Below are 27083 nucleotides of genomic sequence, written 5' to 3' on the forward strand. Positions count from 1 at the left end.
TCTTGAATCGACCCTGGGTTGTTGGTGTAGGCCTTCTCTTTCACGTGGCTCCGAAGAAAAAAGTCACAAGGTGTTGAATCACAAGATCTCGGTGGCCAATTGTGATCACCTCTTCGAGAGATAACATGGTCTGGAAACGTTTCCCGTAAATGATCAATGGTTTCGTTGCTTGTGTGGCACGTAGCGCCGTCTTGTTGAAAATAAACGTTGTCCAGATCAATACCATCCAATTCCGACCATAAACAATCGTTAATCATCTCTCGATAGCGCAATCCATTCACCTGAAACACCTGTTATTGGAAAACCCTTTATATTCCCACTTCTCGACCAATTTGTTAATGTCGTTCCGCCAAAAATCGCCTGATCTGGTGTCAAAAAAGTTGTTGAGCCAGTTTTTAAGCACCTCTTTGTTATCGAAAGTAACGCCCTTCATATGGTTTGACAGAGAGCGGAAAAGATGGTAATCGGTTGGTGCACGGTCCGGAGAGTACGGCGGATGCTGAAGGGCCTCCCATTCGAGCTCTTGGAGTGCGGCTTTGACGACTTGTACGACGTGGAGGCGTATGTTTTGACCATGTCGATCAGGCCTTTTCAGTCGAATAGTCTCATTCTTTTGGAGCATTTTCCAGTCTCCCTCCCAGTCCCACCAAACACATGGCGTCTTTGGATGAAGATCCGGCTTGACTCTCGGCTTTGGTGTATCTCCTGAAGCCTATCACTTTTTTCTTTGCTTCATATTAATGTATAGGCACCATTTCTCATCTTCCTTCACGATTCGGTGCAATAAGCGTTGTTTATGACCACGTGTTGCTCGATGGCGAGATGCTGAGAAGCAATTTGAAGTCTACTTTCTGTGCTTTTTTCGTTGAGTTCGTGAGGCACCAAAGCTTCCAATTTTCTGGTAAATCTCATTGAATGACAGTGATTGAGAATCGTTTTATGACCACAGTTTATTTTTTCCGCCATATCGCGACTGGTTTGGCGACCATTCACCTCCAAAAGTGATTGCAGATGTTCTTCATCGAATTCAGAAAGCTTTCTGGTTTGGCAACTGTTCTCCTTCAAAAGTGATTTGAGACGTTCTTCATCAAATTCAGAAGGCCTTCTGCTGTGAGTCGTGTCATCGACATTAAAGTTGCCATTTTTGAACTTTGCACACCATTTCCGTGCTGTAGACTCGCCTGTGACACCTTCTCCATACGCGTCGCAAATGTCTTGGGCCACTTCAACAGCTTTTTGACCTCGCTGAAAAGCAAAGAAGAGCAGGTGTCGAAAATGTTGATTTTTGTCTCCTGGGTATTCCATTTCTAAGCCTCACAACAAATAAAAAATTAAATAACTTAAAAATACAATTAACATAATTTTGTAGAGCAGAACGAGTTCTATAGAATGAATATTTACCCTTTGCCAAACAGCAAGTAAATCGTTGTAAAATAAAAAAAATATATATAAGAACGCTATGAACTTATTACTCAACCCAATATATTAATAATTATATATACACGAGTACACCAATAATACTCTGTTAGATTTTTCCCGAAACTCTACTTCAATTTGTGTTGTTCTATAAACGGATAGACCTACAACTTTATGACTTCTCCGAATGACAAATGTTTTTTAGATGCTTAGAAATATATTTCATACTACCTGAGTGAAAAATCAGACTAATTCGCGATTTGTTGAACTCAGCCTAAATCGGCCTCTACAAGTCACTTAAGAAAAGTAAGAAGAAAATATCAAGTTTTAAAAAATATATCAATCAATTAAAAAACTTTAGCCATCGTAAAAGTGATAAAAGTTAAATTGCCTTTTTTCATATATTACTTACTTGCAATTTTCTTAGATAATGATTTCTCTTAAAATTAGATATTTTGTGATTTCGGTAATCTACTTTTATTCCAATTGATTCGTGTCTTAGTCTTCAGCAATAGAAGCATTCCAACCCAGTATTTAATATTCAACTATGAAATCATTGTTTTAATTATTTTGCAAATTATTGCATTCAAATCACCCTGTTCAGAAAACTTGGTTTGCTGCCCTGCATTAACGATCTAACAAATAATTTATTCCACAAATAAACAAAAGTCAAATCGAACAGCTGCGATGAAATATTGAAAAATAAACAACAACTGCTTGGATACCAATTTGTTTACCACTGTTAACTTCCACAAACAATTACAGAAAAGTCAAATAGTGGGAAAAAATGTATTTTCTATTTTGATAAACCATTTTTGAAGCTTCGAAAAATTTGTAAAAATATGATAAATAATTTCTAAAGAAAGCTGCTTTGTAAACATATATAAATACAACGATTGTTAGAAAGTGTCTGCGAAATATTCGAATACGAATCAGCAAAAAATAAAATTACATACTAAAAAATTTCACATAAATCGAAAAAGACAGTTTTAGCGAAATCGAGGAAGGATTTGGAAAATTTTCAATACAAAAAATAAAGCTTGAAGACAGTAAAAAAAAAACAGTAAACGTACAAAGAAAGTGATACAAAATGGTAAGCCCGATTTCAAATATATAAACATTTGCAAGTATGATTATAAAATTGTTAGGGATAAATTGAATAAAGTTACAAAAAATGGCAACATTTAGTAGTATTAATTAATTGATAGCTGATAATACTGGATCACAAATTTCAACTTTTTTTCTGCACCAGAGACGCCGTTATGAAATTCCTATGTAAAATCACCGTTTGATTCCGAAAATCAAGGTTATTTTTTATTCTATGGTAACGTTTTTGAGATATTTACGAATTACCGTTATTTCAAAAAAAAAAAAAATTGGGCCCACTTAATCATATATATCTCGAAAACGAATTGAGCGATTCCAAAACCGTTTAAAGCTTTTAAAAGGTAATAAAATTTCCTATAAACTGTGTGTAAAACACTTTTTGCTAGGCCCTGCAGATTCAAAGATAACGAACTATCATAACGGATTTTTTAAATTTTTTTAGTAAAAATATAAAAAAAATTGTACTTTGAGAGAAAGGATCTCGAAAACTTTTTACTTTTTCGTGTATTTTTTGTTTTCACTCTAAGCTCTGTTTTATTACAAAAAAAATAAACTTTGATTAAACAAAATCGATGAACTAATACAAAAGTTACAAGCATTCAAGTAAATATATCCATATAGTAAAACTTAAGTACCCTACAAATAGTAGCATATGTACATATGATTCTGTCATATGTACATATGATTCTTAAACTATCTATTTAGGCGACATATGAAATTTATTACACCAATGAAGAGGAGGGAACCAACTTGCCATTCAACGGACTGCTATATTTGTACTACAAAAGTATTTGGGGTTGGAAAGTCAAGAAAAGTAACCTATGCGAGCGTATCTACAGTGTCATTACCAGAACTAAATTCAACGGAAGCTACATTGCCAGAATCAAATTTAACTTTAGTTTCGGCTCCAGTTTCATTGTCAACAGCAGTATCTGATTACGCGGCATCATGTTGTACTGAATTGCAAACGGAAAACGAAAGAAACCCTTTGTCACAAGCACAACTCAATGATTGGATAAGGGATTTGGAATTGTCAAAAGAAAAGGCCAAACTACACGCCTCTCGTATGCAACAATTTAAATTTGTTTCATCCGGTGTTAAGGTAACATATTATATGACTCGTCACGAACAATTCTCCCAGTACTATACGAAGAAGGACAGTGTTTGTTATTGCAAAAACATTGCTGGTCTATTTAAACAGTTTGGTGAACCATATGATTCAAAAGAGTGGCGATTGTTCATAGACGGCAATTAATTAAGTTTAAAGGCCGTATTATTGCATATTGGCAATCAAAAGCCATCTATCCCGATCGCGCATGCAGTAAATGCGAAGGAAACATATGAGACAATGCAAAAATTGCTTGAATTAATTAAATACGAAGAACATGATTGGAAAATATGTACCGATCTAAAAGTCGTTGGAAAGCTATGTGGTCTACAACCTGGATACACAAAATACTGTTGCTTTCTATGCAAATGAGATAGCCGAGCACGTCAAGACCACTACATCATAAAGGATTGGCCAGAACGAATCGCGTTTCAAGTTGGGGTGCATAACATAAAATACTCATACTCCGCTCCACATCAAGCTCGGCCTTATCAAAAACTTTGTCAAGGCTTTGGACAAAGAAGGCGAAGCTTTTCATTATTTGAAAACAATCTTTCCACAGATTTCAGAAGCAAAAATAAAGGAAGGGATTTTTGTGGGGCCGCAAATAAGGAAAATAATGGTCAATACCCATTTCAAAGAACTATTGTCACCAGTGGAGGCAGCGGCGTGGGACTCTTTTGAAAAGGTCGTTACTTCTTTTTTAGGCAAACACAAAAGTCCTTCGAGCTGATAGAGAACGATTTAATCAAAAACAATGCGGAAATGGGTAAATAAAAAACACATATAAGACCGTTATATATACAATATATATATATATGTATATAAGACCGTTTTCTCAGTTAACTTTAAAACTAAACAAAAAATTTTAAAGCAAATTTTTAAATTTACATGAGAATATATAGCTCTTAATCTAAATTTATTGCCCTGCTCCGAACAAACAAGAACGACCAAAATTTGTTCTGAATTGGAAGATTAACCCAGCCTAAGAAAATTATATGCTAATGTGTCACTTACGTATTTATCTAATTCCTTTTTTAATTTTCTTTCAGGAGTAAATATGTCTTTAAAAATTCATTTTATGCACTCCCATTTAAATTTTTTCCCGCAAAATCTTGGCGACGAAAGTGACGAGCATGGCGAAAGGTTTCACCAGCAAATGAAAATGATTGAAAGTCGGTATCAAGGATTCTGGGATGTCGCTATGATGGGTGACTACTGTTGGTTTCTCATAAGAGAAACCGATCCTTATATAAATAAGCGTCAAAACAAGACACATAACTTTTTCAATTATAAAATAAGATCATAGAGTTAAGACAGAATACATACAGTACATATGCTATTATTTGTAGGATACTTAAGTTTTACTATATGGATATATTTACTTGAATGCTTGTAACTTTTGTATTAGTTCATCGATTTTGTTTAATCAAAGTTTATTTTTTTTGTAATAAAACAGAGCTTAGAGTGAAAACAAAAAATACACGAAAAAGTAAAAAGTTTTCGAGATCCTTTCTCTCAAAGTACAATTTTTTTTATATTTTTACTAAAAAAATTTAAAAAATCCGTTATGATAGTTCGTTATCTTTGAATCTGCAGGGCCTAGCAAAAAGTGTTTTACACATAGTTTATAGGAAATTTTATTACCTTTTAAAAGCTTTAAACGGTTTTGGAATCGCTCAATTCGTTTTCGAGATATATATGATTAAGTGGGCCGAATTTTTTTTTTTTTTGAAATAACGGTAATTCGTAAATATCTCAAAAACGTTACCATAGAATAAAAAATAACCTTGATTTTCGGAATCAGACGGTGATTTTACATAGGAATTTCATAACGGTGTCTCTGGTGCATTTTGGCTGTAAACCAGTGTAACCAACGATGGTAAATAATGTCATAAAAAATAGATTTTCTTCCTTTTTGGTGTGTACATTTACATAGAAGTGAACGGCTGAGCATGATTCAATAATAAAAGGTTTGCTCAGTAAGCAGCCTTCTCATTCCCTCTTGACAAATCGGCTCCCTTAGCAAGACACTGGGTTGTTAACTCTAGACATTTTTAGCAAAAGTGGAAGAAATGTAAAATTTGTAGGAAAAACATTTCGTTTTCAAAAGGGTGTATAAGCACTTGCTCGGTATGTGAATAACCAAGACGGTATGGAAAACATACTGACATACAGTTTAAATCAGGATATCACAAAGCATCGTTTTGGGGCAATGAACGTGAAAGATGGACGTTTTAACAATTTGAGTCCAATGCCTTTCAAATACAGGTGGGGAAAGTACTTACTGCGTTGCTTTAAAGATACATAAGTTACCAACAAGAGCTCATTTAGCAATATGTAACTAATCATAGCCTCCTGATGGCAGATGGCTTTCTATGAGGAGTTTTTTCATGGCAGAAATACACTCGGAGGTGTGCCATTGCCTGTCGAGGAGCCTCTGCTATTACGAGTACAAACAACATTTTCTATCATTTGGTGTTTCATGCCCGTGGTAGTTTGTCAAGTAGTTAGGAATGAATAATCGCGACTTGGGGGTCAAAACTCCAAACTTACATGGGCATAGCATAGTAAAGCAAGGCGCAAGGAATTCATTAGGGCTATACTGCTTAGGTAATATAATAGCTTCATATTGGTAAAACTTCCCAACTTCGTAATCAGTTTTCAATTTAAAAATTAATTCACAAAATATCAATCTGGGTTTAACCAACTTTTGCTAACCTTTTTGTGAATTATTATTCCTGGCAATTTCCGTTTGTATCCTTTATAATTTAGGTAAAAATAAAACGTTTTTTGCTACCATTTTTACCAAAAAGGTATTTAATTTTTCCACCATCTACGCCCTTCTTAAATGCGACCTTTTGTAAGGGAGTGTCAAAATTCTAATGTCACAAGTGATCAAACCTTTAATAATTGAATCATGCGGCTGAGTGCGAAAACTTGATGAAAAATTGTGACTTAAAAAATGAATATTGTACATATACATATGTATATACAACAATTTTGTTGGATATAGAATAGAGCTATTTTTTTTTATGTAAAATTACCAATAAGATGCTAAGCAGATTTTAGAAAATCATAGAAAACTATTATTGTTATTGTCATCAATAGTCATCCTTTCTTTTATCTTCCATTGGAGTATAGGGCCTCATTGTTATTGTTAAAGCATAAAATCCCAAAACACTTATATCTCAATCAAAATTAGTGTCACTCTTGAACTCAGGTATGCATTCTGTCAAAAGAGTAACGATAATTGATAATTTGAAAAGCTTATTTAAAGATATTGTCAAAATTCCTTTCGCAGCTAAGACTGCGATGCTCTCCTCTTTACTAACAAGTTCAAGCACGATCTGTGGTAAAGTTTGTTTACTGTTCGCATTTTACAAAGAAGAAAAATATCGAAATGGAATTTCGTTAACCTTAACATCCTTAATAATCAGGTCTCGCTGATTTGGGTACCAGGACATGAAGGACACGAAGTAAACGAGAAGACAGACTTTAATGCCAAAAAAGTGGCAGAAGGGCTATTTATTGGATCAACCCCATTTTTCGGCTTTAACAAAAATAATATAAAACAGGAAACCAAAAAATGGATCCAAACAAAAATCATAAAACACTAGAACGGCACAAGCGGACTTAAGCACTCCAAAAAGTTGTTCAACTTGAATGCCAATAGAGCAAAATCGGCTCTAACCCTAGATAAAAAGGGCTCAGATTACTCCGTGGAGCGCTTACAGGTCACTTTGCCTGTAATAAACACTTTAACACAATAGGGTTATGTAGTAAAAGATCATGCAGGTTCTGTTGTGATGAAGAGGAGCTTATGAAACACTTAATCACCTACTGTGAGGCATTATACCACAGGAGACACAGAATCCTAGGCTCGTAACTACTAGAGGAGGAAGACTTTCAATTGATCCCTCCTAAGGAGCTGGTTCGATTCCTTGGTATACTAAATAAATAATTATAATTAAGTAATTAGGGGCGCGCAATAGATCAATCTGGTTGCAGTGCATAAAGGCCTTAGCCTAACCCGTACAACCATTACCATTACCATTAAGTTAACATCTATAAAGTATAAGAAATGTTGTTAAATCATCATTTAAGTTTAAGAGAGATACCCGCATAATTTTTTGTGCCTCTTGAATCATTTCGTGCCATGTTACATGTTTTTTTATTGGGCATGAAACTCATTGACACTCGACTAGTTCCGAAATACCTAAGAATTGAAAAGCGTAAAGATCGTTGAAGATGTAATAAAACAAGTCACTACCAATCCAACATACATAAAACGCATTATATGGTAACTTGCTAATTCCAAAGTTATATCAATAACTTGTTATTATATAAGTTAATTAAAATTTAAAAAATATATGGTAACTGGTGATGGCGACAACGCCGAATTGATTTTGCTCGAGAGCACATAACCTAAACTCAAAATCAGTGACGTTATATTGTATTCAGCGATGAAATGAAAATAAATAGCATTGGTGCAGGTGGTAGAAAGTACGTGCGGCGGTCGAAACTTCTAGCATTCCCCCAAGTTCGTCTCACCAAACATAAAGCACGGGGAGGCTCAATAATGGTGTGGGACTGCTTTTCTTGGAACGGTGTTAGGCCAATTCATTATATTGAAGGTAATCTGAATGCGGCCAAGTACATTCAGTTGCATCAAAATGTAATGCTACTATATGCGGAAGAGAATTTACTTGTGATTACCAACAAGACAATTATTCGAAGCACACTTCTCGTATGGCAAAACAGTTTTTCGAAGACACAATCACTGTTCTGGATTGGGCAGCTTCGAGTGCCGACTTAAATCCAATACAACATCTTTGCAAACATGCAAACCAGTTAAAAAGCTTTGGAATGGCATTTTTCAATTCAGACGAAACTAAAAACACGACGACAAAGTCGACCAAAATTGAATGTAACGTTTATTGTCTTAGTTTACAAATAATGAATAATTTGGCCAGACCATCCAATTCATATCTAAACTAGTTTTCACGATATCGACCTTTGGATCAAAGTTAAAAAGTTAAATTATAAAACTTTCTAATATTTGGGGAATGCGTAAACCGATCCGGTGCTAATATAAAGATTCATAACGCAAACTTATTATACTAAACAATTTGTTAGGAGGAAAATCAACAAAATCACAAAATTCGATTCTGTGGTGGGAGTGATTTACTGGAGGATTTTTTTTTTTCATTTATACGAGTATCTTCCATTTTTTCTAGAAATCTATTAACACTCGAAAATCACTCTTATTCTTTTTTTAGAATAATAACCGAAAATTTTCATAGTTTTGGAAAAAGTATTGTTTTTTTAATTAAATTGTATATCTTGAAAGAATTTATTTTCAATGCAAAAAAAGAGGCAAACACAGAAATAAGGAATTTTCATTACCTCTAATTTGATATATCATTTTTTAGAAAATAAAAATTTTCTTTTTCCTTTATTCCTTAATCGTTATAAGGTGATATCTCGAAAACTGCATGACAAATAAAAAAATTTGTAGATTCTCGGACTCAATTCCCGATTTTGGATGGTGTGATTCTTGAGTTTTTTCTTTTGGCTGCAAACTAGTGTCATCGCGTTGTTGCTCATCCAGAATTCTTGTCAGAGATAAATAAAAAGTGATAAACAAAGATTATCTGATGAGCAAAATTTTCTGAGGAAGCAAAATCGTCGAAAAAAGTATGAGTTTTGAGAAAATAATTCACGAATTTTGCACCATCGTAACGCATCAACCCACAGGGCCCCCGACATGAACAATTTTTTCCTCAAGAACTGGAAAAGTACATGGAACAACCAAAATAAAGCACCAACAGATTTTTGTCTTTTCCGAAAATTCAAATGAATACTTTTGAACTACTCATTTTCAGTCGATACAAGGCATAAAATGATGCAATGACTGACAGGCAATTGACCTCCTTGAGCACCGCTCCATGTTTTCACAGACAACGGAAATGTTCCCAGCCAATCTGGCGTTACTTTGACGTAAGAGCCAGTCGCCTTGTATTTGACCACTAAACGTTGTAGAGGCACTTTGAAGGGCGGCAACGTTTCTCGTAAAATGTATGCAACAGAAGCAATGGCAGTAACGGGAAGTTCATCTAAACGATCCCTAATTTTGATAATGAAATTTTTTCAGTTGCACGTCCTACTCAATTTCGTAACTTGCCATGGTGATTTAGCGTCAGTGAGTGAACAATAAATACCAAATACCACAACTACATGGGCGCCACAGGTTAGATCGACCCGTCTCTATTGAGAAACCCCCTTATACTCATGTTACCACACAGATTACCAGTCGCTGCGCAAATGGTTAAAGGCGATTATCTGCTGCAACAATGCATCATTAGCACAACAACTGCGTAGCGACATTTCACCAAAAAAAGCAAATGCTGCACGCGATAAGCACTTCGACGACAAGCAACGTGCGATGCGCCAATGCGACGATATATCGACCATCACTTTATCATCCGCCACCGTCTTGCCTTGTTGCATAAGGCGCGCCATAGCGATTGTAGCAATTTTTCAACAGCAGCCGCCTTCACCACTACATACAAACATACATTATACTAGTGTATGTAAATATATACACATACACATGCAAAAGCACAAGCCCAAGCATAGTCGGCGTTTTAAGTCGAAAATATGCAACCAATGCGTTACAACAACAACAGCAGCAACAACAAAATTTATAACCAAAAATATGAAAATATTTATGAAATCAAGCCAACGAGTGCCGCACACTCAAACACACTTTGCTGGCGCTAGCGTTGCGATTTTGTTGTTTTGGTTTTATTTATGAAATTTTCACTGCTTTCGCCGTTATTTTCGCCGGCTAACGAAAGCAACTCCTGCACCAACAGCAGCACACAATTTTTGTGGATTATGAAAAGGAAAGGATTGTGGAAAAAGGCTGCACGGGTGGCGAGCTTGTTGCTTGAACGCAGATTTTTTGAATAATTTGCACTCATAAAATATACAATAAGCCAACAGCTGTTGCGAAATTGTTTTGAAAGCCGCGTCATCATATTATATAAATACTTTAAATACGCGAACACAATGAGTAAATATGAAGGAGTCCATGGTCCAGTTAAAGAACTTTTGGTAATACGCTTTAACAGCCAAATACTCATATACAACGAATAAAAGAAGGGATTTGGTTATGGAAGAGATAAAGAGGCTAACACCAGGGAATGGTCATACTATTCCAAAAAATGTTGCTAGTGAATTGCTTTATATTGGCAGAATATGAGAGGGGTGTAGAGAGTTGCTTAAACACCAAGTCTGACATTCTTGAAGGACTCCAGCTGCTGTTGATACAGTGCTTTAGCAAGAATTATAAGTTCCCATTGTTCTACGTTTTACAAAGTAAAATTTTTTGGCAAGCTATTTTGTGCTAAGGATCAGAATTGGTCACACATTTGGATTTTAAAGTGCGACGCCTTAAGCTCAAATAAATATAAGATATTTTAAACAATAAAAGCCAACCATGTTCCAATCATTTTAACACATAACAAATTTTTTTTTGCTGAAGGTGTTGGTGTTTTCTTTCACATAAAAAACATGTTGAGCATTCGTTATATGATTACCAGCAAAACAAAAACAAATTATCAAAAATCAAGGCGATTACTATTATTATTGATTGACTGTTTGTGCACTGCGACCTGAAGAGATCTATTGTGCAACCATGTAGCCTAGTCAAATAGTTCTAGGCTGTTAATAAATCCTAAAATATATACATATGCATATATAATTGGCCCGTACACCCTTATTGGGTGTTTGGCCGAGCTCCTCCTCCTATTTGTGGTGTGCGTCTTGATATTGTTCCACAAATGGAGGGACCTACAGTTTCAAGCCGACTCCGAACAGCAGATATTTTTATGAGGAGCTTTTTCATGGCAGATATACAATCGGAGATTTGCCATTGCCTGCCGAGGGGCGACCGCTATTAGAAAAATGTTTTTATTAATTTTGGTTTCACCGAGATTCGAACCAACGTTCTCTCTGTGAATTCCGAATGGTAATCACGCACCAACCCATTCGGCTATGGCAGCCGCCTAAAATGCTGTAGGCTTAATTTCTACCAGGAGGTTTGGATCTATAGCCCCATTTCCCACGAAATTTAGTCTGTGTCGTGCCACTGCTGAGCAGTCGCATAGAACGTGTTCTGCTGTGTCTTGTGCCTCTTTGCAGAGTTTACAGGAATCGTTTTCTATCGCACCTATGTATTTCATGTGATAATTAAGTTTACAGTGTCCTGTTAGTAGTTCAGTGTAAAGTTGTATATCCTTTCTGCTTAGGCTAAGGATTGCTTCTGCCTTTATCCCTTCCAAATCTATGAGTCTTTTCGATTTCCGCATGCCCAATTGGGCTCTCCAGTAATCGATTAGGCCTCGTTGTTCCTGCTCATGCAGAAACGCATTTTTGAAGCTGTTATTTACCCCGCAGAAAGGTTCAGGACCTATGAAGGGAGTGTTTGCCACCATTTTCGCTAAAGAGTCCGCAATTTCATTCTCTTCGTGCCCCTCATGACCCGGAACCCACATCAAGGCAACAAAATTTCTTGATGCTAGCGTGTTGAGGATTTTAAAACATTTCCAGACCAACCTTGATTGGAAAGCGATTTTAGAGTTGCTTGACTGTCAGAGAGAATGCTAATGTTGGCACCGCGCGTGCCTCTCCGTAGACATTCTCTGGCACACAGCTCTAAGGCGTGGACCTCCGCCTGGAAAATGGAAGTGGATTTTCCTATTGCAATTGGCGCTTGGCTCTACCGTTTTCCTTTTTGGACTCATCAGTAAACCAGAACTCTGCGCTTTGTTTTAAGGATATTTTATTGTTTCTCCACGCTGAACGCTCACTAATGACCACTTTGAATTTCCTGGAGAATTCTTATTTCCTTTCCCTCTTTTCGTGGACTATCAGGCACGGAGAGTTCAGGATTGAGCCCAGAATTTTTACATGTCCTGTAAATTGCCTTCTTTGAGATGGAAAAAATTAGGAAGCCTTAGAGCTGCACTGAGCTGACTGCCGTCCCTTTGGCTACAAGATATAGTGGAATGATTCCAGTGATCATTCCTAAAGCCGCGGAGGGGCAGATTCACATCCCTTTATGCTCAGATAGTATATTCTGTATACCTTGTTAAGTGTTATCTGAGTCTTAGTTTAGTCTAGTTTTGGCCACCTTACGATAGAGGCATAGGTGATCATTGGCACTATTATTGTCTTATAAGACCATGCCATCATCTTTGGCCGCAGACCCAATGTTTCCCCGTAAAGCCTTTGGCATCCGTATATTGCTCTCAAGGCTTTATTTGTAATGTGCGATAAGAGATTTTTCCAGGTCAAGGCAATTGAAAAGTGTCAAATTTTGATGGAAATTTGTTGAATTTTTTAGAGGGGCCAGCATACATTTATTGTAATATTGCATGAATATTTGGTCATCAAATGTGTGCTCGTTGGGTACCGCATAATTTGACTGTTGCCCAAAAACTGACTTGTGTCGATTGGTGTAACGAATTGTTAAAGAAATCAGCCGCGGAGTTTTGAACCTATGCACTTCCAAATGGTAGTCACACACAAACCCATTCGGCTAAGGCGGCGCGCCGATAAAAATAAAATACAATCTTATTATAAATTTGCGTACTTTAAATACTTTTAAATATATTAGGAGGTTGAATTAGTTTTAAAGGTGACACACAGATGGCGCTATTTATCACTTTATCGCGTTGGCAATACTGAATATATATTCATGACAAAGCCTCATCCCTAGGCTTTGTTTATCAGTATCTGTCATTTCGCTGAAGTATAAACAACGCAGTGTTTTCATGCTCCGAGTATGTCAACTTTCGTGCCGTCGAAACGCAATTTGCGGGAAGCTTTGCTTTTCTGCTTCAATTTGAAAAAAAATACAGCCCAAGCCCGTGAATTGCTGCAGGAGGCCTACCCAGACCATACTCCGTCGATTTCAACATGTGAGTACTGGTTTCGACGATTCAAAAGTGGTGATTTTCACACCGAAGACAAGGAGCGTCTTGGCCAGCCCAAAAAGTTCGAGGACGCGGAATTGGGGGAATTGGTAAACGAGGACTCGTGCCAAACCCAAGAAGAGCTTGCTGAATCATTGGGCGTTGATAAATCAACCGTTTGCAAGCGTCTAAAAGCGATGGGAATGATCCAAAAGCAAGGACATTGGGTCCCGTACGAGTTGAAGCTGCGCGACGTCGAACGGCGATTTTTTACGTGCGAATTGCTGATCGAGCGACAAAATCGGAAGGGTTTTTTGCATCGGGTGGTGACTGGCGACGAAAAATGGATCCACTACGATAACCCAAAACGCAAAAAATCATGGGGTTTGCCCGGCCACGCATCAACGTCGACGGCCAAGCAGAATATTCACGGCAAGAAAATCATGCTCTGCATTTGGTGGGATCAGGTCGGCGTCGTATATTTTGAGCTGCTCCAACCGGGCGAAACAATCACGGGGGATCGTTACCGACTGCAATTGATGCGTTTAAGCCGGGCATTGAAAGAAAAACGGCCGGAAACGGTAAAAAGGCACGACAAGGTTATTTTGCAACATGACAACGCTCGGCCGCATGTTGCTCAACCTGTCAAAAAATACCTTGGAACGCTTGGCTGGGAAGTGTTACCCCACCCGCCGTATAGTCCAGACACAGCTCCCTCCGATTATCATTTGTTTCGGCATATTAGTCTCGATTTGGCGGACCAGCGGTTCTCATCGTACGAGGCTACCAAAATATGGGTTGAGTCATGGATAGCCAAGCAGCGGCCAGAATTTTGGAGAAACGGCATCCGGAAATTGCCCGAAAGATGGACGAAAGTTGTAGCTAGCGATGGCCAATACTTCGAATAAAATATTTTGTACCGTTTTTTCACAATAAAGCCCCAAATCTTCGAAAAAAACCTTTAAAACTAATTCAACCTCCCAATAAATCACTAGAATCTTTATCCAAAATTAACAACATTATGTCCATTGGGCAGGCGCCTCGGCGGCGTATGTTATCTTTCTAAGATTAACACATGCATTACGATTCGCGGCTTAAGTTGATTAATCTGATTAATCTAGAAAAGCGGAGAACAATTCTTTAAATTTCATTCATTTTCAGTGTTATTAATAGTACAATACCATTGACTGTCCGGCTCACAAAGAAGTCTTTGCATTTTTTACGCTTTTTATGAGGCAAAGTTTGATACAGGATTTGCGAATTGTCACGTTTCGCTCGTGCACTTTGTCTAATTCGAAACTGCTGTTTTTTTAAATAGCTCAAATTTTGTAAATGTTTTCCAGAAAAGCGAGGCTGAGCAGTCTCAACCGTCTTCTATACAGAGCCTTGCACCTGCATAGAAGGTCTTCGCCTGTCTCTTCCTCTTCTATATCCTTATCCTGACAACTTCTACAATAATCATTGGATGGTGCCCCTAATCTACTGGCATACCTTCCGATTAGACAATGTCCAGATGGGACACCTGCTGCGGTTCTTAGATCTCTTCTACTTAATTTAAGTAAACTATTTGTGCGACCCATGTTCTGTTCGGGTCACGTTTGTCTACTGATAACTGTTTCCAGTTGGAATTAGCAACAATAATGGTGTGTCTGTCCTTTTACTGACTAATCTGGAGCCAAGAGCCCAATTTAGTTAACTCATCTGCCTTACAGTTATTTTTAATGATACTGTGTCCAGACAACCAGAGTAGATTAATACATAAAAAAATACTGTGCAAGTATTCTTAATAATTTGTAACACTCTTTTAATGTGTTAGACGAGTGTTCACATGATAGGAGTGATTTCAGAGCTGTCTGACTTTCGGAGTAAATGAAGATCTCTCTAACTGTGAACACGCCTTTATTTAGCACTTAAGACTGCCAAGACTGACTTGGAATACTATGCAATAATCAGGCAAGTGAAAGTATATATTTGTGCCTATAGTTTCCGAATATGCGCCACCTCCCATTCGATCATAGAGTTTTGAGCCGTAAAACGGAGACTTTTCTATTGTCTTCTACACCATTTTTGCAGTTCTCTCTAGACGGCAAATGGATTGTATATATAAGACCTGTTGAGGTACCGAACTCAAAGCTTTATAACACAGCGAAAGTGCCCAGAATTGATTGTCATATTATTAATTTAATAAGAAAACATATCCAGCGTTGCCTACACAATACCAAAAACATATTAATAAGAGCGTTTTACTACGAAAGCGACGATTATTTCTCACTAGCTATTTCTAATGGATTTGCACCTGCCGAATCCTTCCTATACCTCGACAAAAATGGCTTTATACAAAACGAAAACCACACGCCAATAATATATCACATATTCAGAAGAGCGAACAATAAAATAATCACATCAAAAACACTTAATGCAAATAATAAACGTTTTGATACATATATTTCAAGCTGCGACAAAATCGAATCCACCCTTACTATTAAAAACTGTTGGTGGTTAACAAATGACACGCAACACTAATTCATACCACCTTTCTAGTCTGACTACCTTCTTTTACTACTTTTAAGCCTTTTATTATAAAAAATAATCTATGCATCGTTTTTGTTCCCTTTTTCCCTGCATCAAAGATACAAAATATTTAATAACTTGTAAGTTAAAACAAAATGAATTTCAATACTAAGGAAAAGTTACTAGACATCAGATAATATACGTACTTGAGAGCTCGTCTAGAGACATTGTACGACACATCATTAATATACTAATACTATTGTTTATTGTAGTACTTAATAATATTAATTGATAATAAATAAACAAATATAAAAAAAAAAAAAACCTGTTGAGGTACGTATTCACGGTGTCACAAAAATTAGTGGTATTGGGAATACCAGAAAATCCGAAGTATACGCCAGTGTCTCTGGTTGTTTGTCTTGGTTCCTCCCAACAGATGATTCCCTCTATCTTAGCACCGCTTTGGTGGCTAGTTCTCTGCAATATATGTATGTAGGTCAATTGGTAATAAATGCAACACCACATTTAAAGCCGCAATTGGCGTTATTTTGAGCGCTCCAGTATTACTTAAACTTGTCGCCCTTTGAATACTATCTAGCCTCTTGATTGAAGTTTTCTTATCTAGGGTTGGCCACCAGACTAGAAATCGAAAGGTAGTAATTGGTCTAACAATGGCTGTATATAGCCAGTGACCTCTTTTGGGAGCTAAACCCCATTTCAAACCTTCAGCTTCCTTACATAAGTGGGGCGCCGTAGCAGCTTTCTTTACTTCGTTAGGAACATTCAGCTTCCATGAAAGTTTCCTATCAAGAGTTAAACCTAGGTTGCTTACCTTGCCACCTACCGGCAGAATAGTTCCGTTGAGCGTCGGAACCCGAAGGGCGAGAATTTTATGTTTCCTTATAAGCAACACTGGTTCCGTTTTTTTTTTTGTTTTAGGCTTAAACTACACGTTTTGGTCCAGGTATCTGTGTATTTCAAGGTTATTCGCATTATAGTACGAGTGTAGGAGATTTATGGAGGATGGTTCCATATGCAGAAGTGTCCAGGACGATTCTTCTACATATGATACAAGCAGCTTGGGATTAGCACAAGTATCCTGGGTAGCTACCGAAAACCCGATACTTGTCGTCCGAATGGATACAAACGCTCCGAGTCTGAAATAATTCGATGCGGTACCAGGTAGTGGTAGCAGAGGAAGAAGAAAGCCTCCTCTGCGTTGGAAAGATCAGGTGGAGAAGGACTTGGCTTCACTTGGTATGTCGAACTAGCGCACGAGAAAAACACGACTGGCACGCTTTGTTAAACTCGCCCAAAATCACGTAAGCGGTTATCGCGGCAGTTAAGAAGAAGAAGTAGGAGATTTATAAAATTCATATTATGAGACTACAGGAATTTGATACAAGAAAAAAATTAGTTTTCGTTTGATGCTAGCCTACAACCTTAAAAGATCAAATTAAGGCAGGAAGTGAAATTTCTTGCTCGTTTGAAGCGCCGAAGCATCTACGATTGGGTTCTGCAAAGTTTTTATGTTCGTATTGAAAATTCCCATACTTTCAGTAGGCTTGCATGCGAGTCTCAATGCATTGTTTGTTTTTGAACGGGGCTTACTTTTCAAGTTATGGAACTGAAAATAGTTGGCGCAATGCCCAAAATGCTCCTACTAAAGCTATATGACAACATATTGTCTACCATTCCATCGCCATATGCAATCCGTATTCGCCATTATACTTACGTATGTACTCATTCGCTTTCGCCTCGGACCTGCAAGCGAGCGATTCAACAATTTAAAAGAAATGAAAGTGAGCTTTCCGTACTTTTCCAGCAATAACAAAAATTTTATTTTATTAATTTTACTGTTTATTTCCTTCCTCATAAGTAGAAGCTTACCTTTACTTACATACTTACACATACATACGTATTTTCCCTTTACATATTTTCTCATTCGCCGAAAGTTAAGTGCTTTATACACTCCGTCGTTTTTGTTCATACCTCTTAAGGCTGCTAGCCGTTTATGGTGCATGCAACACGTGCATACATGTATTATATAATATTAGTGAATTCGTAGCAGAAAGAGCATGTCAACCTCTCATAAAGGTAAAGGCTAGAGCCTGTCCTCTGATGCATTTCAATTATTGCATTTCTCATAATCGATGGCTGGTGGCGTAAACGGCGGTGAAAGTTCCTTCTTCGCATACAGTCGACTACATACAGTGCGTCAAATAACTATAGCACCAGGGCTTATTAACGACTTTCGACTTTTCGATGAAAATGTTATTTTTTTTCTATAAAAACCATGTGAATAATCTAAGCTTCAAACTTTGCGCAAATAAAAACCCAAATCTACAAGATTTCAACATAATTTTAACCTTTTTATTAATAATTAAAAAAATTTAGGTACGCATTTTTATAGCTCATTGAATTTTATTCCAATAAATATAGAGCGGCTCAAAATTCTCATTGATTTATGGTAATTTTTCCCCCCAATTAAAATATTATATTAATAAAAAATGTTGAATTCGTTGAATTTTCTTGAATTTTTCTGAAAGTTTGAAACTTTAATGTATATGGTTTTTATTCATGCCCATCTATGTTTTTGTGATACAATAACGAAAATGATTTAACATAAAAATAATTCCGAATATTTCAATAATAATCATTGTACGCAGACTTCCACTACAGGGTGTATGTACTCATATACTAGTGCTTTTGTGTGGGTGTATATTAGGGCGGGTCGATTTAAAAATCGCTCATTGCTCTGTGAAAATCGTATTCTAGGGATCAAAATAAGAAACTTCGCCGAAGGAACCATACCTCTAAAACGAATTCTGATGTCCCCCAATTTGGACGAACGAAAAATCCCACTTTGACCCATTTAGAGTGCTCCAATCGAGTCCAAATGTATGACCGACCCCTACTAACTTTTGGATGGCCGATCCACCCATGCCAGTGGCACACCCCCTGGAACTCCCCTGGGGGGTTCCCCATACAATCATTTCAAAATATCACCATTTTTGGCCTTTACATGAGAAAAGAAACTAAAAAGTTCGACCCAAATTGGGGGACATCAGAATTCGTTTTAGAGGTATGGTTCCTTCGGCAAAGTTTCTTATTTTGATCCTAGAATATGATTTTCACAGAGCAATGGGCGATTTTTTTGCCTCCCCACAAATCGACCCGGCCTAGTGTATATGTATTAATGGAAAAGTGCATGAAATATCTGGCTACGGCTATCGTATTATGGAATCGCCGCGGTTATGGTTGTCATCGCATTGGTTCGCAAGCTGTCATATGAAAAGAAAAGAATGGAAGCAGTTGTTGTGGATAATTTCGAATGCAACAACAACAAATACATTGGCAATTAATTCGATCTCTTGTTTTTTCGCTGCACGCTTTATTTATTTAAAGTACTTTCTGTCTGCCTTTATGTAAATATATACCAGCACAAACATACTTGAAAGTATCATACATACATTGAAGAAGGAAAATTGTTTTATTTCAGCTCGATCATATTAACTGAAGTAAAAAGTCTCGCAGTTTTATTAATTATCATCTACAATTTTAAACGAAAGAGACAATTAAATTGAGTCCATCACTGCGTGTTCCTTATGCTCTTGTTTATAGAAAGTTGCTATTTTCCGCTAAGAGAAGGTTAGTATTAGCTACCAATTTGGAATTAAAAAAAATCATAACAAATATTTTAGCAAGCTTGGATCTTTCTTAAGTATTAAAGAGCTCTACAAGAACTGCACGCGTTTTTGGAAAATCTTTTCTGAAAAACTATAAATTCCTAGCCAGGTTGGTTCGATTTCTTCTTCTAACATAAAAGACTGCTTCTTATTTTTTTGTTAGTTTTTGTTTTTCCTTGTTCACTCCTCTCGGGAGCATAGGACCTCGACAAGACTCTTTCATCGTACACGGTTCTGTGCTGTTGTTTTTGCACCGTCCCATGAGATGTCGACATCTGCTAGTACCAGTTCAGTGCCATTCTCATGATGCTATCTGGTGGTTTTCTCACGTGTGACTATCCATCGCCACTTTCTACGTTTGATTTGGGTTCCTCATTCGTTATTCTCCACAGTGGATCGTCACTGATGGTGTTTGGCCAGAATATTCTGCAAATGATTCGGAGGCATTTGTTGACGAAATATTGTAGTCTCTGTGTAATGGTGTTAGAGGCCAGCTATGTTTCGCTTCCGTACAACAATACGGACTTCACGCATGAGCCGAATATTCGTAATTTAGTGCGCCTGGAGATTTGCGAGCTCCGCCATACTGTATGCATTCGCCCGTATGCCACCCTTGCTTTGCTTAGCCGGCAGTTGGCATCTTCATCTGCTCCACCACCTGCTGTGATGATGCAGCCAAGGTAGCAGAAGCTTTCGATAAATTCCACCGGGCACTCGTCAACCAATAATGTGCTATACCTGCTATATTGTGGTGGACTTTCATAGCCTTGGTCTTGGCGATGTTGACCTCCAGTTCGACATTGCGTGCCAACGCGACTAGTTTGTCCGCCTTCGCTTGCACGTCAGAGAGTTTGTGAGAGAGGAGGCAGATGTCGTCGGCAAAGTCCAGGTCCTCAAGATATGTGGTGAAACTCCATACGATGCCTTTTTTGTGCAGGGTCAGTTAGCTCATGATATCATCAAAGGCGATGGCGAAGAGAAGGGGCGTTGGTAAAGAATGGATCGCTGATATCGTCTTTGTGAAGCACTGTCAGTTCCGAGTTCTCGTAGAGCGTTTTGATGAGGTTGAATATCTTGGTGGGAACTCGCTTTCTACTCAGTGCCAGCCATATTGTGTTTCGTTTGATAGTGTCGAACGCCTTCTTAAATGCTGTTCGTAGGCATATAGAGCGGGGAGCGCCACTCAACTAATTGTTCTATTTATTATAATCCGAAGTGTGTTGGCTTCGTCAACACAGCTTCGGTGTGGGCAAAAATTAGCTTGCTCATCTTTTAAGGAGCATTCGATATCTTTGAGCCTGCTTTATATAATCGCTGCTACAATATTGTAGATGATGTTAAGTAGGTCAGTTGTTGCAGTCACGCAGGTCGCCTTGCTCTTATACAGCAAACGAAAAAATATATTATATATAGCACCCAACATTTTCATAAGATTTGGCTGTTTATTATATTTCACTTTCATTTTCATTTATACAAACATAGGGCATTCTAAAACAAATGCCAAATTAATTAATACCAAAATTCTAAAAATTTCAATCAAAATTTTTAAAAGAAAAGGTACACAGTTTCACAATTCAATTTTTAAACAAAGTGCAAATTTGAAGTGACCCAAGATACTCAATTTTTCCCCATAAAAAAAATGGCAAGCATTTATTATATAGTATGGAGAAAGAGCGTCTAGGAAAAACAAAATCTGTTTAAATCAACGATGTTTTCTAGTACTTCAAATTTGCACTTTATTCTACTAAAATTGAATAAGCTATATTAGAATTGTTGGAGCTAGAAGCGTTTTTCTAGTTCTGAATATTAGAAGCTTTATTAGCAATTTTTTATATTTATTTGTAGCTTGTCAAAATCTTTACAATGAATTGTAATTAAAAGCACAGAATAAATATATATAAAAACTATTAGCAGGCGATGACGAGGAATGGTGAGTGACGAAAACGAAAAACAAAACGGTGATATATGGTGGTGTGATTTTTCGCTGCAGCTTACAGCGAGTGGTGGCGTGATGTTTGTCGTGCCGAAATTACAATTTTTAATGCACGCATTTTTGTATTGGCTCCTGATTAGCAGGACATCTAGCCGAACAAAGAAACTGACCTACCGCTAAGTATAATACACTCAGTGCGCAGCTATCGTTCTGTGACTGCACCGCTAATGTGCTGCGTTATTCCAGTAGTAATTTATGTATTGCGTTATCCCAGTAAAGAGTTCTGTATCTCTCCACTGAGTATGAAAAATGTTGCTAGAAACACTAATTAAAAGCTTTGGAATTGTGCTGTAGGTATAGTTTTTGGAGCTTTTTAATATTTTTCAAAGCTTGAAATTTGGATTTACATGATTTTTTTCATTGCCTAAGTTATACTTTAAAAAAGTAGTAATTAACATTCAAAAAAATAAATAGTTGGTCAAATTGTTGAGATGATATAATTTTTGTGCGGACGGTATGTCATACAACCGCCGTCGGTTTGGGACCTATAACAAAAAACTTCGTCTACTTACTTTCTCCTTCGCGAAGTTGCGTCAAGTATTCACTTGAAATGCAGGCAGATTCTTATAATCTAGTTCGTCCCTTGCACTGTGCGTCAGAAAACTCAAGGGAATGGCCAAAACTCTGCAATCTAGGAGAAGGTCGCAAAATTATTTAAAATTACATTTATAATAATGACATTTACAATAATTTTCTATTGAGTCTCGGAATCTGAAGTTGAATGAATAAATAAAATATAAGGTTTGCACTTCGACCTTATGGCCTTTAGTGCACTCTACTCATTACAGTACCTCATCCAAACCTAGTTGCTCTAATCGAATTAAGATAGAGCTGGGCTAGGCTGAGCGTAATGCCTTTCTTCTGGCTGCATCTGGTCGAGATATCTCAACCTTTTCCACTCTATAGCGTCACGTTCAAGAGGAAGTTGGAGTCTCTGGGGAGGGGTCGCAGAAGCGGAAGGAGTGATTAGTCCATATCTCTCATCATCTTCATTCTGTGCAGATGGCTGCGCAATTTGCAAAGGTCTATGAGAAGGCCCATGAAATCGATATCCCCAGTAAGGACTATGTCCTGGGACCCATATGAGACGGATGCGATTGTGGGTTCCTAACAAGTTCAATTTCTCAATGCACTCAACGATCTGGCAGGACTTAGCCTCACAGGATGACAATACCGTGAGTGCCGCCTGACTGTTGTTTAGAATGGCAAATTACTCATTCCGGAAATTTCTGTCTAAGTTGATCTCTCTACCAGACAGATGTTTTGTTTTGGGGCCAAATATTCTAGCATCTACGCCATAAGTATTTCAGTGCAGGGTACACTCATAGAGTTTCTTACAAATGCAGATTTACTACTGCTTACTTTGCTACAGTTCAATTCTGAACTCCTTAAATTTAATGGCTTTAGTGATATCATCCCAGGGTAGTTGGGCCAATGGGAGCTACACGCCCAGCGATTGCATGTTCTTGAAAGGCATCACTTTTCCTTTACCCAAACCTTCCCTAGTAATGTACAGCAGGCAGGATGATTACTGAATAACTATGTGAAACGGTGTCAGCTCGAAGATCAACTCCATTGCAGTTATAAAGCAGGTTGGCATCGCCCTCATGATGCATACGCATGCTAGTCACTGAAACTTAGTCAGTGCTGCTAATTTCCCTCATACTTGGTAAGACCCTTTTCCTGGTAAAAAAATGATGGCTGACCGGACCCCCCTACCAGCACACCATCTCTTCGTAAGGTTTAAAGCTCTTCGCATTAGTCGCAAGTTCTCAAACTTGCCTCTTGGTATAATTACAACGTCATCAAAAATGGCAGGAGGGGTGCTACGTGCTTCCTTTACTTCTTTGTAATCAGATAGTTATGTCCTCCGTTGCGGCTTCAGCTATCCTTGTCTCTCTGTCACTGCACGTTCCCCTTCTCTAGTGCGCGAAGTTCTCCCGAGTATGAGGCGTTGTCGAAAACTTCCTGCCCTGTATGCATGCTGGTTAGAATCTGAACGCTGCTGGAATCTGCAGTTAAAATTTAAAAAATTAAAATGGCGAACCCAAAATGGCAGGCATAAATTAAAATAAAATCTGTATTTTTGCTTTAAGCTGGAAATGTAGTGACTTCAAACAATTCCAAATATGGGACCAAATTTAAGACATACATTTTAAAAATTAAGTAGGTAGGCCGGTTAAATGGTTGATGTGCCAGTCTGGCACCCCTCAAGTAGCACTGAAGCGCCGTTTTGATATCATTATAAGACCTCCAACAGGCAGATATTTACATCCAGCCAGAGCTGTTGATATAATGGAGAAGATTGATGAGATTTAGGTTGACGCACTGCCCTAGGCTATCGAAGAAAGGAGCGCCCCTTAATCGTCTAGTTGCCAAACCCGGATATTTACAGAGAAAGTGCTCCACAGTCTCCTTCTTTAAAAGATTCCCACAGCTTCTGCATTGCGGGTTAAATGGTAACCCTAGCTTTTCGACGTGTGTGCCCATCGCCCAGTGACCGGTAAATACAGCTACGAGTTTGAATGGAGAGGAGTCCAAAGGACATTCTGAGTCCTCCGTATATTGTACTGGGGCCAAAGGGTTTTCGAAATGGCACATGAAGAAATAGAGCTCCATCTTTTCTGCGCTTTTCTGAGAAATAATTTGTACAGTTCCCCTTTAACCACTGTGAGAGGGATGCCAATGACCGGGTAGGAGGTCGTTGAGGCCAATTCAGTCTCCTATCCGGCAAGCTCAACAGCAATTTCATTTCCCTCTATGTTCCTATGTCCTGGAACCCAGATCAGAGAAATGTTACCTGCACACCCAAGAGATTTGATCTCTTCTTTACAGGAGTTTACTAATTTCGTTCTGCACCATGGCGTCGTCAGAGCCTTAATCGCGGCTTGACTATCGGAGCAAATGCTAATATCTCCCTCGCTCCCGCGTTCCCTAAGCATTTTGCATGCCTGCAGGATCGCAAAGACTTCGGCTTGAAGAACACTAGCGGTATTCGGCAGTTTAAAGGAGATAGATAAATTGGCTGATTTAGAGAAAACCCCTGCAGATTTTCCCCTCGATCCAATCCTGTCTATTTAGAAAGATTGTCCTAGCACGACTCTCAAACTCTAGCTTGCGGATAAAGAGGTCTGTTCGAAGTTCGGATGTTATACTCGATAAATGTGCAAAGATTTTTGTAACAAAAAAATAAAACATGAAGTCAAAAATCTGTCTAGAATTAGCTGTACTAAACAACCAGAGTACACCGCGAAGAGAGTTCTAGTATTCCATTATTTTCTTATTTTTGCTCTTTATTTTAATTTTTCTGCAATTTTTAAGATTTTTTAAATTGTTCTTGAGTAATATTTAATTGCACACAAAAAACTTAATATTAGCAAAATGTAATCAAGAATAATAGATTACAAGGTTCGGCCACCCGAAGCAAAATTGTGAGAGGTACTGAGCTGTTTTGGCATAAGCGATGTGACGTAGAGAGAGGCGAATGAAATGAAAACACAATATATAAAGTGAGCTTAGTTGAGCTTATCTCTAAGTCGTGGTTTGTAATATGAAGTTTCGTCTCCAGATTTTAATGTATCAGTTTGAGCATTTAGCTACGTAAATTATTAATCCCATTAAAATGAGACACAAATTTAGTGATTTTTTCGTTCTCTGTTTCAGCCGCCAAAAAAAGGAAAAGGGAAGAAGGGCAAGAAGGCGCCAAGTAAGTATTAACATAAATGTACTTATGGATGTATACACAAATAATATTCACAACATTATTTAAATAAAAAAAAAAACGTATTACAAATAATATTAAATATGCATTGAATCTGTAGACACGTCACAAAAAATTTAAAAGAGCAACTTGCCAACGGCACAGACACAACCTCGACTTCGGCAAGATACTTTTTACAGAAATTTTCGCTCGCATATGTGTGTATGTATGGATGTGAAAGCGCAAAAGCACAAGACCTCGAAAAAATATTAGCGCTTTAAAAATGTATTGTCTGACAGGCAACGGCATTGCTGCATTGGCGCCATTGACACTTAAAACAGCAGTTGGGCTCAAGCATTATTGCATGCTTTTAGGAGCGTTGAATGCATAAATATACGGTCTCCCATTAGGACCGCCCATTTCCGAACTTCAGAGAAATGCGGATTTTTTTAAAATGTTGTCGTTTTTGTTATAATCAAGGGTTTAGCATTATGTATATTAGTGCTTTGCATTATGTATATTAGTGCTTTGCCGAATGAACCATACCTCTAAAACGAATTCTGATGTCCCCCAATTTGGATCGAACGAAAAATCCCACTTTGACCCATTTAGAGTGCTCCAATCGAGTCCAAATGTATGACCGACCCCCACTAACTTTGGACGGCCGATCCACCCATGCCAGTGGTACACCCCCTGGAACTCCCCTGGGGGGTTCCCCATACAATCATTTCAAAATATCACCTTTTTTGGCCTTTATATGAGAAAAGAAACTAAAAAGTTCGACCCAAATTGGGGGACATCAGAATTCGTTTTAGAGGTATGGTTCCTTTGGCAAAGTTTGTTATTTTGATCCCTAGAATACGATTTTTTTGCCTCCCCACAAAAGACACTAAAAGTTGGACCCAAATTGAGGGACATCAGAATTCGTTTTAGAGGTATGGTTCCTTTGGCAAAGTTTCTTATTTTGATCCTAAGAATATGATTTTCACAGAGCAATGGGCAATTTTTTTGCCTCCCCACAAATCGACCCGGCTTAATGTATATGTATACAATATATGCACATACGTTAAACGAGTGAGTGATTTTGATCTTCAGCTACTCTCATTCCATTAATGCCATAATCATAGACCCATCGCTTACTGCAGACAAAGAGGTCCTACTGACTCGTGAGGCTTACATTATGTTGGCACAATTACGTTCTAGATATTCTAGTAGGGTAAAAACCTTCCTATATAAAGTTGAAAGTAATATTTCACTTTTGAAGAAATCCCGCATTGAACTTATTACACCGTGCGACAGTAAAAGTTATCTTGAAAAAATTGCATATGCACTTGAATACGCTGCACTCATACAGCTGATTATTCCATCGCCTACAATACTCGCCGTCGCCAAATTTCAAGGGTCCAAAACAGACAGTCAACATTGTTATTGCCACAAATTTATTATTTCTGTCTTTGTGTATGTAATTATGTATATTATTATATTATGAGTCCAAAAATCTTCAGCAGGATCTTTATCTCAAATACTCCAAGGGACGCCTCATCGGATATTCTCATCGTCCAAGCTTCTGCCT

The 27083-nt window shown here is 37.7% G+C and overlaps 1 protein-coding gene across 1 annotated transcript in view; it reads left to right on the plus strand.

Annotated features, from left to right (window-relative positions):
* The first annotated feature begins 2080 nt into the window (after positions 1 to 2080).
* LOC129239464 (dynein regulatory complex subunit 4) overlaps positions 2081 to 27083 on the plus strand; it is a 38362-nt gene continuing 13359 nt past the window's right edge. Inside the window, exons 1-2 of the mRNA XM_054874966.1 lie at positions 2081 to 2509; positions 25474 to 25516. Of these exons, the coding sequence (XP_054730941.1) occupies positions 2507 to 2509; positions 25474 to 25516 (46 nt within the window). The 5' untranslated portion in view covers positions 2081 to 2506. The remainder of the gene's footprint in view (positions 2510 to 25473; positions 25517 to 27083) is intronic.

The sequence above is a fragment of the Anastrepha obliqua genome, chromosome 2 (genome assembly GCF_027943255.1).
Source record: "Anastrepha obliqua isolate idAnaObli1 chromosome 2, idAnaObli1_1.0, whole genome shotgun sequence".
In the NCBI taxonomy this organism is placed as follows: Eukaryota; Metazoa; Arthropoda; class Insecta; order Diptera; family Tephritidae; genus Anastrepha; species Anastrepha obliqua.